Below are 19,301 nucleotides of genomic sequence, written 5' to 3' on the forward strand. Positions count from 1 at the left end.
TTTTCTGAAATTAAACAACTTCTACATAGGTTGATTTAAAAGGGAGGGCCTAACATTTTTAATACTACTTCATCCTCAAGAAACAATGCTGCCACAATAAGGTATAATTATTTTTATAGCAATTTTTAAAAAATGCTTATTATTAGTCATATGATAATGTTTTGGTTTGATAATAAATCTATTTTACCAACTCCATCCTTTGGCCCTTCAAGGAGTTGCTGTGAACCATCCCTCCATTTAAGTAACTTACTTCTTTCTTCTGGTGGTGAATTCCAAATTTAAATATCCAGCTCTAAGCTCTAGTTGACCCACAAGCAATCCCTTCCAACTACACATCACAACTGTCTACTACTATCATAGCAATATTGCAGATTCAATCCGATAAAAAAAGAATTCATCTTTTCTCCAAAACTCATCTCTTTTTCTGGCTTCCTTATTTCTTTTGAAGACACCAACAAGAATCATCCTTGACTCATTCTTCTGCCCTTCCATATCCAATCTGATGCACACTAATTGATTCTCTATAGCATCTCTTTTCTCCATTTTCTCTCCATTCTCTTTCCTCCATCTTCTCTCAATTCAGAAAGATTTAAGCCTTCAACATCTCTCATCATGACTATGATTTACCATAGTTTAGTAATTTGTATCCCTACCACAAGTATCTCCCCTTTCTAAGATATTGTCAAAATAATATTACAAAAAGCACATGCCTGCATAAGTCATTCCCCTGATCAAACCTAGCCTACTTGCTGTTCCTCTTCCATAACGTTCCATTTTGCAAATATTCTCTCATGCCTGGAATATAATCTCCTTATTCCAATGTCTCAGAATTACTAGTTTTCTTCAAAGATCAGCTCAAGTGTCATGTCCTTTGTTAATAAGACTTTTGCTAAACATTTTTTAATCTTTGGTGCTGTAAATCTTGAAATTTCTCAGACTTGTGAATGTTAAAAATTTCCACATTGGGGAATTCTCCATTGGAACAATTCCCTACTGGGAACATTCCCCATTTTGACAGTGAGAACTCGACTTGGATCAGAAATGGGAGGACCTCTACTCCACCCAAACTTAAGGACTGCTTCAGGGGAAAAAACTTGCTAAACAATGAGGGTACTTGGGCCCATACTTATAGTGAGGCAAAAAGTTCTTTAAGCCATGCCTATTTTTAGAAGTAATACAAAGGGGTGCTAAGTACCTATTAAAGGTCAGGCAACTTGTAAACTTGCCAGGAGCAAAGAGGTGAAAACTTATTCAGAAGTTTTTCTGGTTCAAACTTACTAAAGGGATTAGTCAGCCCAGCAGTAATGGGCTGTCCTTTAGAAAACATCTACTGTGATTGGTAGATGGAAGAACTTAGGGGAGGTGACATAGGAGAAAACCCCCTATATAAGAAAAAGCAGAATCTCTTGAAAATCAATCCTTTTGGACAATACTTTTGGAGAATCTCTTGAGAGAGGCTCTGGAGAAGGGAAGCTCTTGGAGGACAATCTCTAAGGAGGTCTCGCTGGAGCTCCTCTGAGGGGACTCTGTCCCTCTGGAGGCTCTTGAGAGAGGCCCTTTGAAACAGTCTCTGGCTGGAAGGCTCTTTGAGGAGGACTCTGGCTGGAACTCTCTCTGAAGAGACTCTGTCACTAGAATCCTTGCTTAAACAGACCTTGTGGTGAGTGATAAAAGACTGACTGACTGATCTCTCTCTCTCAAGACTCAGGTCTAGGCCATGTTGGCTTAAGGCCCTTCAAACTTATTCCTTTCTTACTCTCTCTCTTTCTTTGATTCCTCATTGTAAAATTAATTAAATTCTCTATAAAACCCAGTTGACTTGGGTATATTCATAATGGGGAATATTTCCCTAGAGACCACCTTATATATTGATTTAAAAACAAGACACTGTAGTGAAACATATTTTCTGTGGTCACAATTTACTCACCCACTCTTATATCTACTATAATTTATATCTTCCACTATTTTACTCACTACAGTTTATGACCTCAACCATTTTAAATCGTACAGTGCCAAGGAAGGCTTACTAGATGGTGGAAGACAAGAGATATTTTAAAATTAAAGTGATGTAAAAACAAAAAGCATTAATAATCCCAAAAAAAATCATGGGGAAGAAAATATAAATGCTGACTTAAAAAAACAAGAATGAGCTGTCAACAGAATTCTATTGGCATTTTTTTTTCTTAAAGAGATTATCCAAGATATGTAAAATCATAAAAGTACAAAGGATGGAAAATCTATCTGAGCAATTAGATGACATATGTGGCTAACTACTTTGTCATGAAATAGAAATCTTTAAGTAACATTCTATAACCCAGTTAAATTCAACAAATATTTGCATAACAACATCAAACATAGCACTGGATTAGACAATAGGAGGGGAAAATAGGAAATATAAATATAGTCCTTATCCAGAAAGTTCATATGATCAATAGAAAAATGAGTGGAATATATCATTATTATTAGTTTTCTATTTATAATTAAATTTTTATTCCCCTTAATAGGATCAATTTTTAGAGACATAGGCAGCATTCAAAGGAAAGTTATAAATGACCAATAAACTATATGGCTACATATGATTAGAGAACTACATGTCAATATATCAAAATGCAAGATGAGTAAGTGAAGCTGTTAAGAGGTTACAAAAATGAAGGCTTCAATGTAGACCAGAGTAGTTTAGGGCAAATTCATCATTCCATATACAATAAAAATACATTTTTAATATTCAGAGAGTTACCTTCATCTGGCTCCAAAGGTTGGTCTGTTAACTGTTGTCCAAGATCTGTTTCTTCTGGACCTACTACATGCTGCTGGTCCAGTTCCAAAATAGCTTCGTGGTCAGCAGTAACAGCTTCACTTTGCCGTAGCTCATCACTTTCTACTTCCACTTGCATCTGAGTAGAAACATGAATGGTCTGCTGATCAACTGTGGTATCATCTATTGAAGCAGCTTGTTGGTGCTGTTGTAGCTGTTGGGCAAGTTCATACCTTTAAAGAAAGGGGAAAAAATTCAGTTGTCAGAAAGTTGCTAATAATTGTCTTCAAAGAAAATTACTTTAATGTGAGTAAAATATGATAAAAAGAGACAATAACTTTGAGGAAGACCTAAGATTTATTTCTAACTCTGCAACTTACTATCTTGATATGTGAAATGCCCAAACTTGCTTAATATCTCTGGCCTCAGTTTTTTCATCTGGAAAATGACAGAAGACTATACAATCAACTACTGCAACTCAATATCCTATGATTTTAGGATTATTTGCTATTTTGAATGAATGTTTATCTTATTATCCTTAAATTTCTTGTTGAAAATATTCAACTTGGTTAAAAAAGAGATCAGTGGAACAGATTAGCTATCAGCCATAAAGAATTTATTGAAATAGGAAATAATTATTTCTTCATCACGTATTCTGATACCGGATACCATACTAAGTACTATACATATCTCATTTGATCCTCAAAACAACCTTTTCAAGCAGATGGTGTATTGATCTCTATTAGACAACTGAGGAAACAGATACACAGAGCTTAAATGACTTGCAGTATGAGGCTGGATTAGAACTCCAGTCTTCCTGACTCTAGGTTCAGGTCTTTATTCCCCTTCTTCCCCACAAAACCACTTAGCTGCATTAATAAACTTACTAGCATTGTGTTAAATTAAACCCAAAGCCCCAAATTCCTAGGATAAGTAGTCACAATTCAATAAGAACCGCAAAACACACTAGAAAACAGTCTGACAGAAATTAGATTGAGACTAACACTACATACAATGAAGTTTCAGGCTGAAGTGAGATAATGGTTGTAAAGCACTTAGCAAAACATAAAGTGCCAATAAATGCCCATTATTATTATAATTATAACTATTATCATCCTACAGACACTAGTCTTCCAATCTAGAAATTACTTCATTCCTAGAGCCTTCTACTGCACTGCTGATGAGATCAACACCAATTTAAAGTGCAATATGGGAAGGAATGTGTTGATAAATTCTTAATAACTGGGTAAAAAATGTATGTATATACTTTTAAATTAAATCTGCACTATTAAAACCAAGTCTAGACAATCAACAAAATAATAAATCAAGCCATGATATGTAGTTAAGTGCCAATTTCTGAAGTATAAATGGTAATTCAAAAAATTTAATGAAAGATAATTGGTGATGGCTCCAGGACACCCTAACCCATTTTGTTGTTGTTGTTCAGCCATGTCTGACTCTTCTTGATCCCATTTGGAGTTTTTTTGGCAAAGATATTGGTGTGAGTTACCATTTCCTTCTCCAGTTCATTTTAAAGATGAGGAAATTGAGAAAAATATGGGTGAATCATATGGAGTCACAAAGCTAGTGTCTGAGGTTGGATCTGAAATGCAGGTGATCGGTCTTTTTGACTCCAGGGCCAGCACTCTATCCACTGTGTCACCTAACTGTCCCTATCCTGCTATATCCCAATTCCCCCATAGCCTATCCCGCTATAACAGACTCTATTGCTTGCCAGGATAAACTTCAAATGGATAAATGGCTTATTTGTAAAAAGTTAACAAATTAAATAAGGAAAAGGGTTTTGTAGCTATGATTAAGGAAAGAGTTATGGCCCAAGGAATAAAGGACATCAAAAGATTAAATGGTCACTTTTGACTACATAAAATTGAACAGCTTCTACACTCACAAATGATCAAAGAAGCTAAAATGAGAAGAAAATATTAACTGGAGAAAAAAATTTGCAGTAAGTTTCTATGATAAAAATCTGATAAAGATATATAGAGAAATGATTTTAAAATATAAGAATAAAAACTGTTCCTTACTGAGAAATGATCAGCCAATATGTACTATCAGTTATTAAGGGAAGAATGCCAAGCTATCAACAATCATATGAGAACATGCTTAAAGTCACAAATAATAAGATGAATGCATATTAAAACAATTCTTAAGATTCTATGTCACACTTATTAGATTGGCAAATAAGACAAAAACATTAACTGACAACAGCTGGAGGAGTTGTGAGAGGTCAGGTAAATGAATTACTCTTCATGGATCTTTTAATTGATCTAGCCACCATGGAAAGCAATTTGAAACTATAAACAGAAATTTACTCGACATTTAAATAGCTTTTGACCTACTAATATATCTGGAAGGAGTAGCCCCCAAAGAGTTAAAAAAGTTCTAGAAATGGCTGACAGGAACAAAAGTACTTAAAATAGAATTTTTAATTGTAGCAAAGACCTAGAAATTAAGAACATTCCTATCAATTTGGGAATTGCGAGACAATTACAGAATATGGTTATAAGTAATATTACTGTATCATATAAAATAATGAAAAGGATAATTTCAGAGAAATCTGGGTAGTTTTCATGAACTATCACAAAATGAAGTAAAATTAGGTATTCAATTTATTTTAAAAGTCTAGAACACTAAAAAGAAAAACAATTTTGAAAGATTTGAGAATTTTGATTAATACAATGACCAATAATGACTACAAAGAATCACTAAGGAACCAAGCTGCCAAAAAGAGAGTAAATGTAGAATATAATATTAAGATATAGTCAGTGTGGGAATTTGTTTGGCTTGACTACATTTATTTGTCACAAAATATTGATTTTATCTAATTTTAGAGTGAGGGTGGAGAAGACATGGAGGTGATAATGATAGGGGGAAAAGAGGAAAGAAGGTCCCTGAAGCATTTAAAGAAAAATGCACCCCCCCCCAAAAAAAAATGAAGGAAGGCCAAAGGGAGACAGACTAAAGGACAACTTTGAAAGTAAAGAATTTAACTGATTATTTTGAAGCTATATAAAACTGCTATTTACAGTATTATATAATTCTCCTTTTTCTTTTTTTCTACATAGTAACATTCTGTCAAATTCAAAATAAAATTTGATTTTTAATTTTTAAATGATAATATATTAATGTTTGAAAATAGGATTTGATTTCTGGACCATAGTTTAAAATAAAAGAATGACAAACTCTTCAACAAGAATCAAATTCTTCTATCAAGTGGTATAAGAAGGTAATTGCCTAGAATCTTACAAATCTAGTTAAAATAGCTCTAAATAGAAAGAGTTAATTAAGGGAAGAAAAAAGATTGCCTATGCAAGAGAACTAGAAAATAGGTACAATGTAGGAGTAAGGAGAGAAATAAAGACACTAGTAGATTCAGAGGAGACAAAATGCAGGAAAGGGTTAGACAAATCTCCTAAGATACTTTAACACAAATGCACAAAGTATCTGTAAATAAGCAAGGTAGAAATTCTAAATGCAGGAGTAAATTTTACTTCATAGCTATCACTGTGGCTTAGTGAAATGAAATGATTCAAATACAGCTCTAGAAGGATAAAGTCAATTCAAAAGAAATTATTTTACAAAAAAGATATGAGGATTTTATCAAGCTCAATGTATGTCAAACAATGTCATGTGGCTGCACAAAAAAAGTGCATGATAAAATACTCAGGTAGAACTTTAAACATCCTGAAAGGAAAGCTGGCCAACAAGACACAGCCACATATTACTTGGATAAATGAACAACTTTTTACATGAAAAAAAATGAAGTGTTGAGTATAGAAGTACTGAAAATTAAAAGTAATACCACAAATAGTATAATACCTACCTATGTGTCTTCATGTGTTTTTTACAATTTAACGAGGTCTTAAATGTTTTTTGACAATATGGACACATATAAGGTCGAAGATCATTATGGATACCCATATGCCTCCTTAGGCTACCACCAGTAGTAAAAGCTCCATTACATATAAGACACTTGAAAGCTTTCAGCCCCGTATGTGTTCGGATATGTGCTTTCAGCACTCCTGCAGACACAAAACCTCTTCCACACTGAGAACATTTAAAAGGTTTTTCACCAGTGTGTGATCTGAGGAAAGGGGAAAAAATGAAATAATATTTTAAATTAGCATTGCATTTTAAAATTTGCAAAGTATGCTAATGTATTAGCTCAAAGATTGTCACATGAAGCCTGTACCACAAGTAAGGCAGATGATATTACTTTTTATATTGTAAGCACAGAGTAGTTCACCAATTTGTCCAACACAATACATACACTAAGGAGCAGAGCAAGAACTAGAATCAGATTCTGGAATAATAAGTCCAATGTTCTTTCTATAATAGTCCTCATGAATGAATTAATATTTACTTTTCAATATTATTAGTTATATAAGAATAAACCTGAAAAATATTTTTTAAAAAGTAATTTTGGACTAATAGAAATTATCATAGACCCAGATACCTAATCATGGCTCAGAAGGGACTTATGGTTCCTTAAAAGTATATGTCAACAAAATATAAAGTCAACAACATCCTACGAAGTTGAAAAGCTTTTGAATATGACATAGTTAATGAATTGCAGGTTTATAGTCCATGACATACCCAGATAACTCTGGAGGCTCATTATCAGAAGGCCTGTCATCAACTGACACTTTCTTTTAAACCTCAAAATTTACAAAATCTGTCAGCTAAGGCATGAAGGGATCTGCAGAATAGGAGGGAGAACTCAAAACCAATAAAGATCCTGGAAGTGTCAAGAAATATTTCTTTTAATACTGATGATGATAATAATTATTCATGCTTATTATGATATTCCCTGTAATCCCCACAAAGTCAGTAATAAAAAGAAATGAGGCCAAAGGAATCCAATCATGTTGGGAGTTAAAAGGTAAATCAAAATTAAATAACCCAATAATCAAATAATTCTAGAACAAATAAAAATTCTGGGCATCCAAAATCAGCATTATTCTCTTTGGCACCATAAATTCTACCAAGGTATTTTCTGTCAGTCATTAGAGCACTGAATCATACTAAATTCAGTGCTTTCTAAATGATCTCATTTGCACTGTATGACGAAGCTTGCAAAATATTTTCCTCAAAACAACCCAAAGTGAGAAAATTAATGTAGGTGTTATTTCGATTTTACAAATCGCACAAACTGAGATTTTAAGATATTAAGTCTGGCACTCCTTACTCTACCCTACACCTCACTAATACTCCAAATATTCTATATTGACAAAAACACTTTCATGTTTACAAAGCACTTTTCATACATTATCTCCCTTGGTCCACATGAAAATCCTAAAAGATTATTGTAGCATTATTCAACTTTCATTTGTGTTCCTTATATATTATCTTACCTGATATGCTGTTTAAGGTGGCAAGACTTTTTATATGCTCGATGACAATAAAAACATTTGTATGGTCTATCTGCTTCATTGACAAAATTATTATTAAAGTAACTTTGGAAAAACTGGCTGTTTCTTGGGATTGGCTGAATAAGACCTAAAAAAATCAAAAGAAAGGCTGTGTTCAATGTCAAAACTCCTTGAAAACTTAATTACATATTAAAATTGGTAATTCATAATGAATTATGTTCCTGGAAAGCTAGTTAAATAGAATTTTTATAAAGTGAACCATAATTTAAGTACAATAGAGAACTTGATGAATAAATGTATATGTATGAATTTGTAAAGTGAATTTCAAACTAAATTAAAATTTTATGAATATGTTGTTCTTTTAAATGAGGTAGCCCTTTGATATCATGGAAGAAAAATATCAAAACTGAAAGAAAATTGTCCGATTTTAAGTCAAAATTTTAAGAGAGATTTCCAGGCTAAGATGGCCACAGTGTAGAAGAAAGGGGCTTCCTCTCCTTACCACCTACCAATATAAAGCACCATAAAAGGACAAAAAACAAAAGCAGACGAGTGAAAGGGCTCTTCCGTAGGGCTCAGCCTTTAAGGTAGGCAGGGTTTGGACATTTAAATGCTCTAAGGGGGTAAAATTACTCCTAGCAAAGCTCAAGCAGATTACCCCTCTCCCTAGTCCACTTACAGCACCAGAGTCAGAGTGGGCGTGGGGAAATGGCTAGGTTCTTGAGGGCTAGCTGAGAACACCACTGACTTACCCCAGAGAGCAGCAAGACTTTGAGACCCCCAGGAGGCTGAGGAATGCAAACATTAGGTGCTGAAATAAGGCAGAGAGGGGCAGCACACAGCAGACATGGCAGAGACTGAAAAGTGACGTCAGGGCAAAAAACGCTCTATACCTCCATACAAAGATCTGTCTATCCTCCTCACTCAGAATTCTGAATGGGAAGGGAGAAAGAACTAGTACAGAAATAGCCAACAACACCCCAGAACTAAAATCTGCAAGTACAAAAAAAAAATGAACTTGACTGTGGATAATTTCTATAATGAGAAACCCCAGAATACAGAGGAGACAGAAGAGGATGAGAAATAAGCAAACACATTCAAACCTTCCCCCCAAAAAATGGAAATTGGTCACAGCTCTTGAGAAGCTCAGATTTGAGATTATAAACTAATTGAGAAAGATAGAAGAAACTTGGCAAGAAAAGTGGGAAATACTTTAACAGTTTAAAACACAAGATCTCTCACTTTGAAAAAGAAGCCCAGTAAAAAAAAAAATGAAGACCAGAAATCATCTACTGGAAGTCAGGAAAAGGATAGACAAAATTGAAAAGGATAAGCAAAACATCATAGCTGAAAACCAGTCTCTAAAAACTAGAACTGGACAAGAAGAAGCTAATGATCTCACAAGACAGCAAGAATTAATAAAGCAAAAGTCAAAAGAATGACGAATTAGAAGGAAACATGAAATGTCTCATTGAGATGACAGACATGGAAAACAGGTTGAAGAGAGGCAATCTGAGAATCATAGGCTTACCTAAAACCCTGGAAATGAGCAGAAACCTTGACATCATACTACAAGAAATTAGCCAAGAAAACTGTCCTAATATTCTTGAACAAGAGGGCAAATTAGACATTGACAGTCCATAAATTACTCTCTACATTAAATCTTCAAAAAAAAACCCACATAAATGTAATTGTCAAATTCAAGAGCTTCGATGCTAAGGAGAAAAATATTCCAAGAAGCCAGAGACAGACAATTCAGATATCAAGAAACACCCATCAGGATGACACAGGATCTGGCAGCCTCCACACTAAAGGGCTCCAAGGTTTGGAATAAGATATTCAGAAAGGCAAAAGAATTGGGTCTACAACCAAGAATCACCTACCAATCAAAACTGACTATATTCTTCCAGTGGAAAGTATGGGCATTTAACAAAACAGAAGATTTCAAAGTATTTGTAAAGAAAAGATAAGAATGAAATGGGAAATTTGAGGTCAAAATACAAAATTCAAGCGAAACATGAAAAGCTAAACAAGAAAGAGGGGGGAAAATTTTAAAGGCTTCAGTAAGGTCAAACTATTTATATTCCTATATAGAAAAATGATATTTATAATTCTCAAAAATTGTATTAACTATCATAGTAGTTAAAAGAATTATTCATAGGTAGTGGTTGGCATACAAAGTGGTTTAAAATGAGATGTAAAAAAAAAGAAAGGAGGCGGAATAGAAGATGGCACCAAGAAAAATTTGAAGGAATAAGAAAAATAGAATAAATTATACTACATAAAGAGGCACATGGGAGGAAAAGGAGAAGAATACAATTATAAGGAGAGGAAGAGAGTGCTAATAGTTAATACTTAAACCTTACATTCAGTGGAATCAACTCTTAGAGGGAAGAGCATCTAGATCCACAGGGGTACCAAAATCTATCTTACCCAACAGGGAAATTTAAATGGACAAAATAAGGTGGGGAGTGAGATGGGGAGTACCAAAAGGGAGGGAGGGGCGGTGAGAATTTGATAGACCCTAAAGAAAAATAAGAGGGGAATAAGAAGTGGGGGTGGGAAGGGAAGTAAAATAAGGGTGGGGATTAGGGGGAATAATTAAAAGCAAAACACTGGTATAGAAGGAAATAGTGAAAGAAGGGCAGGACTAGGAAAGGAAATCAAAAGGATGGGGAATACACAGGTGATAATCATAACTCTGAATTTGAATGGTATGAACTCACCCATAAGATGGAGGGAAATAGCAGAGTGGATTAGAAACCAAAATCCTACCATATGTTGTCTACAAGAAACACACATGAGGCAGGTAGACACACACAGGATAAAGGTAAGAGGCTGGAGCAAAATCTATTGGGCATCAACTGAGAAAAAGAAGGCAGGAGTCTCAATCATGATATCTGACAAAGCCAAAGTAAAAATATATCTAGTCAAAAGAGATAAAGAAGGTAATTACATCCTGATAAGAGGCAGTATAGACAATTAGGAAATATCAGTACTCAACATGTATGCACCAAATGGTATAGCATTCAAATTTTTAAAGAAGAAACTATTGAGCTTAAGGAGGAAATGGATAGTAAAACTATATTAGTGGGAAACCTGAACCTTCCTCTAGCAGATCTAGATAAATCAAACCAAAAAAACAAATGAGAGGCAAGAGATGTGAATGAAATCTTAGAATAATTAAAGTTAATAGATATATGGATAAAAAAAATTGGGACAAAAAGTAATACACCTTCTTTTCAGCAGTATATGGTACATTCAAAAAAATTACTATTTACTATGGCAAAAAAAAGGAAAAAAATGCAAAAGAGCAGAAATAATAAATGCAATCTTTTCAGATCATAATGTAATAAAAATAAAAATTAATAAGTGTAAGTACATGGAGAGGTAAATAAAAATTGGCTGGTTAAAGAACAAATCATAGAAATAATTAATAATTTCATTGAAGAGAAAGACAATGATGAAACATCATTCTAAAACCTATGGGATGTAGCCAAAGCAGTACTCAGGGGGAAATTTATATCCTTGAGGGCATATATTAACAAATCATGGAAGGAAGAGGTCAATGAATTGGGCATGAAAAATTTAAAAACTAGAAAGAGAACAAATTAAAAATTCCCAGATAAAAACTAAATTAAAAATCCTAAAGATTAAAGGAGAAAATAATAAACTTGAAAGTGAAAGAACCATTGAATTAATAAATAAGACTAGAAGCTGGTACTGTGAAAAAAACAAAACAGATAAAAGTACTAGTTAATCTAATAAAAAAAGGAAAGAAGAAAACCAAATTAACAGTATCAAAGATGAAAAGGGAGACCTCACCTCTAATGAAGAGGAAATTAAGGCAATCATTAATACTAATACTAATTAATAATCATTAATAACTATTTTGCCCAATAATATGGCAATAAATGCAGCAATCTAGGTAATAGTGATGAATATATGAACTGCCTAGATTAACAGAAGAATAAATGGAATGTTTAAATAATCCCATATCAGAAAAAGAAATTGAACAAGCCATCAAAGAACTCCCTTAGAAAAAATCCCCAGGGCCTGATGAATTCACAATTGAATTCTATCAAACATTTAAAGAACAACTAACCCAAATATTATACAAACTATTTCACAGAAAAAGCAGAGAAAGAGTTCTACCAAATACCTTTCATGAAACAAATATGGTGTTGATTCCAAAGTCAGGCAGATCAAAAACAGAGAAAAACTACAGACCAATCTCCTTAATGAATATAAATGCAAAAATCTTAAATAAAATACTATCAAAAAGACTCCAGCAAGTGATCATGAGGATTATTCACTATGATGAGGTGAGATTTATACCAGGAATGCAAGGATAGTTTAATATTAGGAAAACCATCCACAATTGACCATATCAACAACCAAACTAGCAGAAATCACATGATTATCTCAATAGATGCAGAAAAAGCATATAACAAAATACAACACTCATTCCTACTGAAAACACCAGAAAGTATAAGAATAAAACGGCCTTTTATCAAAATAATAAATAGTATATATTTAAAGCCATCAGCAAGCAACATCTGCAATGGGGATAGATAAATAAGAAATTTTCCCAAAAAGATCAGGAGTGAAACAAGGATGACCATTATCACTTCTATTATTTAGCATGGTACTAGAAACACTAGCAGTAGCAATTAGAGAAGAAAAAGAAATTGAGGTTATTAAACTAGGCAATGAGGAGACCAAGCTATCACTCTTTGGAGATGATATGGTGATCTGATGAATCCTAAAGAATCAACTAAAAAGCTAGTGGAAATAATCAACAATTTCAGCAAAGTTGCAGGATACAAAATAAACCCACATAAATCATCAGCATTTCTATATATCTCCAACACATCTCAACAGCAAGAATTAGAAAGAGAAATTCCATTAAAAATCACCCTAGATAATATAAAATATTTAGGACTCTATTTGCCAAGACAATCACAGGAACTATATAACACAACTACAAAACACTTTCCACACAATTAAAACTAGATTTAAATAATGGGAAAATGGGACTTCCGGTTAAGATGGCGGCCTAGAGAAAGCTAAAGTTCAGATCTCCGGAAAACCCTTCCCGACCGATCTCAAACTATAAGCTCCTAAGGCGCCGAAATTCAAAACGATCAACAGCACAGACCCTGGGAACCCTCCTCCTGGACCTGGACCCGGTTCAAAAGGTACAGCTCCCCTCAAAAGCCAGAACCCGAGATCACTCGGACCTCAGGGGTAGGAGCGCAGAGTCCAAGGCTCCCGGAAGCCGCAGGCCGGGCTCAGAGAGCAGGGTCCTCGGAACAACAACCCTCAGGGCCTTCTACCCAAGTCCCGGTGAAAGTTACTGGCTGGGGCTTCCGCTGCAGAGAGCTGGTCGAAACAACAGCAACCCTCAGGGCGGGCAAGACAGCCTCACGGGCTGGATCCTGCTATCCAAGTCTCAGTGAAAGTCCTTGCCCTCGGAGCTTGGGTTAGCTGCAGCCCATCCCCCCGCAGGCCGATGAAACAGCCTCACGGCCAGCCATTCTGAAGGCAACTTCCGGAAAGCAATGTGGTCCGACCCTTCCATTCCAGTTCCAGTGAGGCATATTCAGTTTAACCCAGGGAAAGCTCATAGAACCATCTGCCCAGGACTAAAGCCTCTGAACACCAGACAGAGACAAGAAAAGCTAATCCTCCACATTCAGAAATGGCAAACTCCACAGAACCACAGAAGCCCCAAAATACCAAGAAAAATAAGAAGAAAGGGGCGACTTTGGACACATTCTATGGAGCCAAAATACAAAATAGAGAGCAGATAGAAGATAATATACAAGAAAATGCTCCAAAACCTTCCAAAGGAAATGGAAACTCTCCACAAACCTATGAAGAATTTGAATCAGAAATGACCAAAAAGATGGAAGCCTTCTGGGAGGAAAAGTTGGAAATAATGCAAAAGAAATTCACGCATCTACAAAACCGGTATGATGAAACTGAAAAGGAAAACCAGGCTTTAAAGGCCAGAATCAGGCAGCTGGAAGACAACGATCGTGTAAAAGAGAAAGAATTAATAAAGCAAAGCCAAAATACCAAGAAATTAGAAGAGAACATAAAATATCTCACCCACAAGGTGATAGATCTGGAAAATAGAGGGAGAAGGGATAATTTAAGAATAATTGGACTCCCAGAAAAGCCAGAAATAAACACCAAACTGGACATGGTGATACAAGATATAATCAAAGAAAATTGCCCAGAGATTCTAGAACAAGGGGGCAATACAGCCACTGACAGAGCTCACAGAACACCTTCTACACTAAACCCCCAAAAGACAACTCCCAGGAATGTAATTGCCAAATTCCAAAGCTATCAAACAAAAGAAAAAATCCTACAGGAAGCCAGAAAAAGACAATTTAGATATAAAGGAATGCCAATCAGGGTCACACAAGACCTTGCAAGTTCTACTCTGAATGATCGTAAGGCATGGAACATGATCTTCAGAAAGGCAAGAGAGCTGGGTCTCCAACCAAGAATCAGCTACCCAGCAAAACTGACTATATACTTCCAAGGGAAAGTATGGGCATTCAACAAAATAGAAGACTTCCAACTTTTTGCAAAGAAAAGACCAGAGCTCTGTGGAAAGTTTGATACCGAAAATCAAACAGCAAGGAATACCTGAAAAGGTAAATATTAAGGAAAGGGGAAAATGTTATCTTCTTCTTTTACTCAAACTCTCTTCTATAAGGACTACATTTATATCAACCTATGTATACTAATATGTGGGGGAAATGTAATGTATAAATAGGGGGTAAAGAAAGACCAAATAGAATAATCATTCTCACACAAAGATTCACATGGGAAGGGGAGGGGAAGAAAACTCCTACAAGAAGGAGAGGAAGATGGGGGGGGGGGGTTTACTTAAACCTCAATCTCAGGGAAATCAACTCTTGAGAGGGAAAAACATCCAGATCCATTGGGATCTTGAATTCTATCTTACCCAACAAGGGTAAGGAGAAGGGAAAACCAAGGGGGGGTGGGGGAGAGGCAGAACAAAAAGGGAGGGAAAGAGAGGGGGGAGGGGGAGGGAACAAAAAGGGAGGGACTAAAAAGGGAAACATCAAGGGAGGGGACAAGGGGGACTGTTTCAAAGTAAATCACTGGACTAAAAGGTAGAGCCGAAGAAGAAAAGGTTAGAATTAGGGAAGGCAATCAAAATGCCAGGGAGTCCACAAATGACAATCATAACTTTGAACGTGAATGGGATGAACTCACCCATAAAACGTAGACGAATAGCAGAATGGATTAGAATCCAAAACCCTACCATATGTTGTCTTCAAGAAACACACATGAGGCGGGTTGACACCCACAAGGTCAGAATTAAAGGATGGAGTAAGACCTTCTGGGCCTCAACTGATAGAAAGAAGGCAGGAGTGGTAATCATGATATCTGATAAAGCCAATGCAAAAATAGACCTGATCAAAAGGGATAGGGAAGGTAATTATATTTTGATAAAAGGGACTATAGACAATGAGGAAATATCATTAATCAATATGTATGCACCAAATAATATAGCACCCAAATTTCTAATGGAGAAACTAGGAGAATTGAAGGAAGAAATAGACAATAAAACCATACTAGTGGGAGACTTAAACCAACCATAATCAAATTTAGATAAATCAAATCAAAAAATAAATAAGAAAGAGGTAAAAGAAGTGAATGAAATCTTAGAAAAATTAGAATTAATAGACATATGGAGAAAAATAAATAGGGATAAAAAGGAATACACCTTCTTCTCAGCACCACATGGCACATTCACAAAAATTGACCATACATTAGGTCACAGAAACATAGCACACAAATGCAGAAAAGCAGAAATAATGAATGCAGCCTTCTCAGATCACAAGGCAATAAAAATAATGATTAGTAATGGTACATGGAAAACCAAATCTAAAACCAATTGGAAATTAAACAATATGATACTCCAAAACCGTTTAGTTAAAGAAGAAATCATAGAAACAATTAATAATTTCATCGAGGAAAATGACAATGGCGAAACATCCTTTCAAACCTTTTGGGATGCAGCCAAAGCGGTAATCAGAGGTAAATTCATATCCCTGAATGCTTATATTAACAAACAAGGGAGAGCAGAGATCAATCAATTGGAAATGCAAATGAAAAAACTGGAAAGCGATCAAATTAAAACCCCCCAGCAGAAAACCAAATTTGAAATCCTAAAAATTAAGGGAGAAATTAATAAAATCGAAAGTGATAGAACTATTGATTTAATAAATGAGACAAGAAGCTGGTACTTTGAAAAAACAAACAAAATAGACAAGGTACTGGTCAATCTAATTAAAAAAGGGAAGGAAGAAAAGCAAATTCACAGCATTAAAGATGAAAAGGGGGACAGCACCTCCGATGAAGAGGAAATTAAGGCAATCATTAGAAATTACTTTGCCCAATTATATGGCAATAAATACACCAATTTAGGAGAAATGGATGAATATATACAAAAATACAAACTGCCTAGACTAACAGAAGAGGAAATAGAATTCCTAAGTAATCCCATATCAGAAATTGAAATCCAACAAGCCATCAAAGAACTTCCTAAGAAAAAATCCCCAGGGCCTGATGGATTCACCTGTGAATTCTATCAAACATTCAGAGAACAGTTAATCCCAATACTATACAAACTATTTGACATAATAAGCAAAGAGGGAGTTCTACCAAACTCCTTTTACGACACAAACATGGTACTGATTCCAAAACCAGGCAGGTCAAAAACAGAGAAAGAAAACTATAGGCCAATCTCCCTAATGAATATAGATGCAAAAATCTTAAATAGGATACTAGCAAAAAGACTACAGCAAGTGATCAAAAGGATCATTCACCATGATCAAGTAGGATTCATACCAGGGATGCAGGGCTGGTTCAACATTAGGAAAACCATCCACATAATTGACCACATCAACAAGCAAACTAGCAAGAACCACATGATTATTTCAATAGATGCAGAAAAAGCCTTTGATAAAATACAACACCCATTCCTGTTAAAAACACTAGAAAGCATAGGAATAGAAGGGTCATTCCTAAAAATAATAAACAGTATATATCTAAAACCAACAGCTAATATCATCTGCAATGGGGATAAACTAGATGCATTCCCAATAAGATCAGGAGTGAAACAAGGATGCCCATTATCACCTCTACTATTTGACATTGTACTAGAAACACTAGCAGTAGCAATTAGAGAAGATAAAGGAATTGAAGGCATCAAAATAGGCAAGGAGGAGACCAAGTTATCACTCTTTGCGGATGACATGATGGTCTACTTAAAGAATCCTAGAGATTCAACCAAAAAGCTAATTGAAATAATCAACAACTTTAGCAAAGTTGCAGGATACAAAATAAACCCACATAAATCATCAGCTTTTCTATATATCTCCAACACAGCTCAGCAGCAAGAACTAGAAAGAGAAATCCCATTCAAAATCACCTTAGACAAAATAAAATACCTAGGAATCTACCTCCCGAGACAAACACAGGAACTATATGAACACAACTACAAAACACTCGCCACACAACTAAAACTAGACTTGAACAAATGGAAAAACATTAACTGCTCATGGATAGGACGAGCCAATATAATAAAAATGACCATCCTACCCAAACTTATTTATCTATTTAGTGCCATACCCATTTAACTAACAAAATACTTCTTCACTGATTTAGAAAAAACCATAACAAAGTTCATTTGGAAGAACAAAAGATCAAGGATATCCAGGGAAATAATGAAAAAAAACACATATGATGGGGGCCTTGCAGTCCCTGACCTAAAATTATATTACAAAGCAGCAGTCATCAAAACAATTTGGTACTGGCTAAGAAACAGAAAGGAAGATCAGTGGAATAGACTGGGGGAAAGCGACCTCAGCAAGACAGTATACGATAAACCCAAAGATCCCAGCTTTTGGGACAAAAATCCACTATTCGATAAAAACTGCTGGGAAAATTGGAAGACAGTGTGGGAGAGATTAGGAATAGATCAACACCTCACACCCTACACCAAGATAAATTCAAAATGGGTGAGTGACTTAAACATAAAGAAGGAAACCATAAACAAATTGGGTAAACACAGAATAGTATACATGTCAGAACTTTGGGAGGGGAAAGGTTTTAAAACCAAGCAAGATATAGAAAGAATCACAAAATGTAAAATAAATAATTTTGACTACATCAAACTAAAAAGCTTTTGTACAAACAAAACCAATATAACTAAAATCAGAAGGGAAACAACAAATTGGGAAAAAATCTTCATAGAAACCTCTGACAAAGGTTTAATTACTCATATTTATAATGAGCTAAATCAATTGTACAAAAAATCAAGCCATTCTCCAATTGATAAATGGGCAAGAGAAATGGATAGGCAGTTCTCAGATAAAGAAATCAAAACTATTAACAAGCACATGAAGAAGTGTTCTACATCTCTTATAATCAGAGAGATGCAAATCAAAACAACTCTGAGGTATCACCTCACACCTAGCAGATTGGCTAACATAACAGCAAAGGAAAGTAATGAATGCTGGAGGGGATGTGGCAAAGTAGGGACATTAATTCATTGCTGGTGGAGTTGTGAACTGATCCAACCATTCTGGAGGGCAATTTGGAACTATGCCCAAAGGGCGACAAAAGAATATCTACCCTTTGACCCAGCCATAGCACTGCTGGGTCTGTATCCCAAAGAGATAATGGACACAAAGACTTGTACAAAAATATTCATAGCTGCGCTCTTTGTGGTGGCCCAAAACTGGAAAACGAGGGGATGCCCATCAACTGGGGAATGGCTGAACAAACTGTGGTATATGTTGGTGATGGAATACTATTGTGCTAAAAGGAATAATAAAGTGGAGAAGTTCCATGGAGACTGGAACAACCTCCAGGAAGTGATGCAGAGCGAGAGGAGCAGAACCAGGAGAACATTGTACTCAGAGACTAATACACTGTGGTATAATCGAACGTAATGGACTTCTCCATTAGTGGCGGTGTAATGTCCCTGAACAACTTGCAGGGATCCAGGAGAAAAAAACACCATTCATAAGCAAAGGATAAACTATGGGAGTCGAAACACCGAGAAAAAGCAACTTCCTGAATACAGAGGTTGA

At 35.3% G+C, this 19,301-nt stretch overlaps 1 protein-coding gene across 11 annotated transcripts in view; it reads right to left on the reverse strand.

Annotated features, from left to right (window-relative positions):
- The window catches only part of ZNF236 (zinc finger protein 236), a 240,519-nt gene that overhangs the window by 112,303 nt on the left and 108,915 nt on the right, over positions 1 to 19,301 (reverse strand). For all 11 annotated transcript variants that reach the window (XM_007487804.3, XM_056823559.1, XM_007487802.3 and 8 more), the window contains 3 exons: positions 8,131 to 8,275; positions 6,600 to 6,860; positions 2,738 to 2,988 (listed from right to left, as the gene is read on the reverse strand). In XM_007487804.3, coding sequence (XP_007487866.1) covers positions 2,738 to 2,988; positions 6,600 to 6,860; positions 8,131 to 8,275 — 657 coding nt within the window. The remainder of the gene's footprint in view (positions 1 to 2,737; positions 2,989 to 6,599; positions 6,861 to 8,130; positions 8,276 to 19,301) is intronic.

This window comes from Monodelphis domestica, chromosome 3 (assembly GCF_027887165.1).
Source record: "Monodelphis domestica isolate mMonDom1 chromosome 3, mMonDom1.pri, whole genome shotgun sequence".
Taxonomy (NCBI): domain Eukaryota; kingdom Metazoa; phylum Chordata; class Mammalia; order Didelphimorphia; family Didelphidae; genus Monodelphis; species Monodelphis domestica.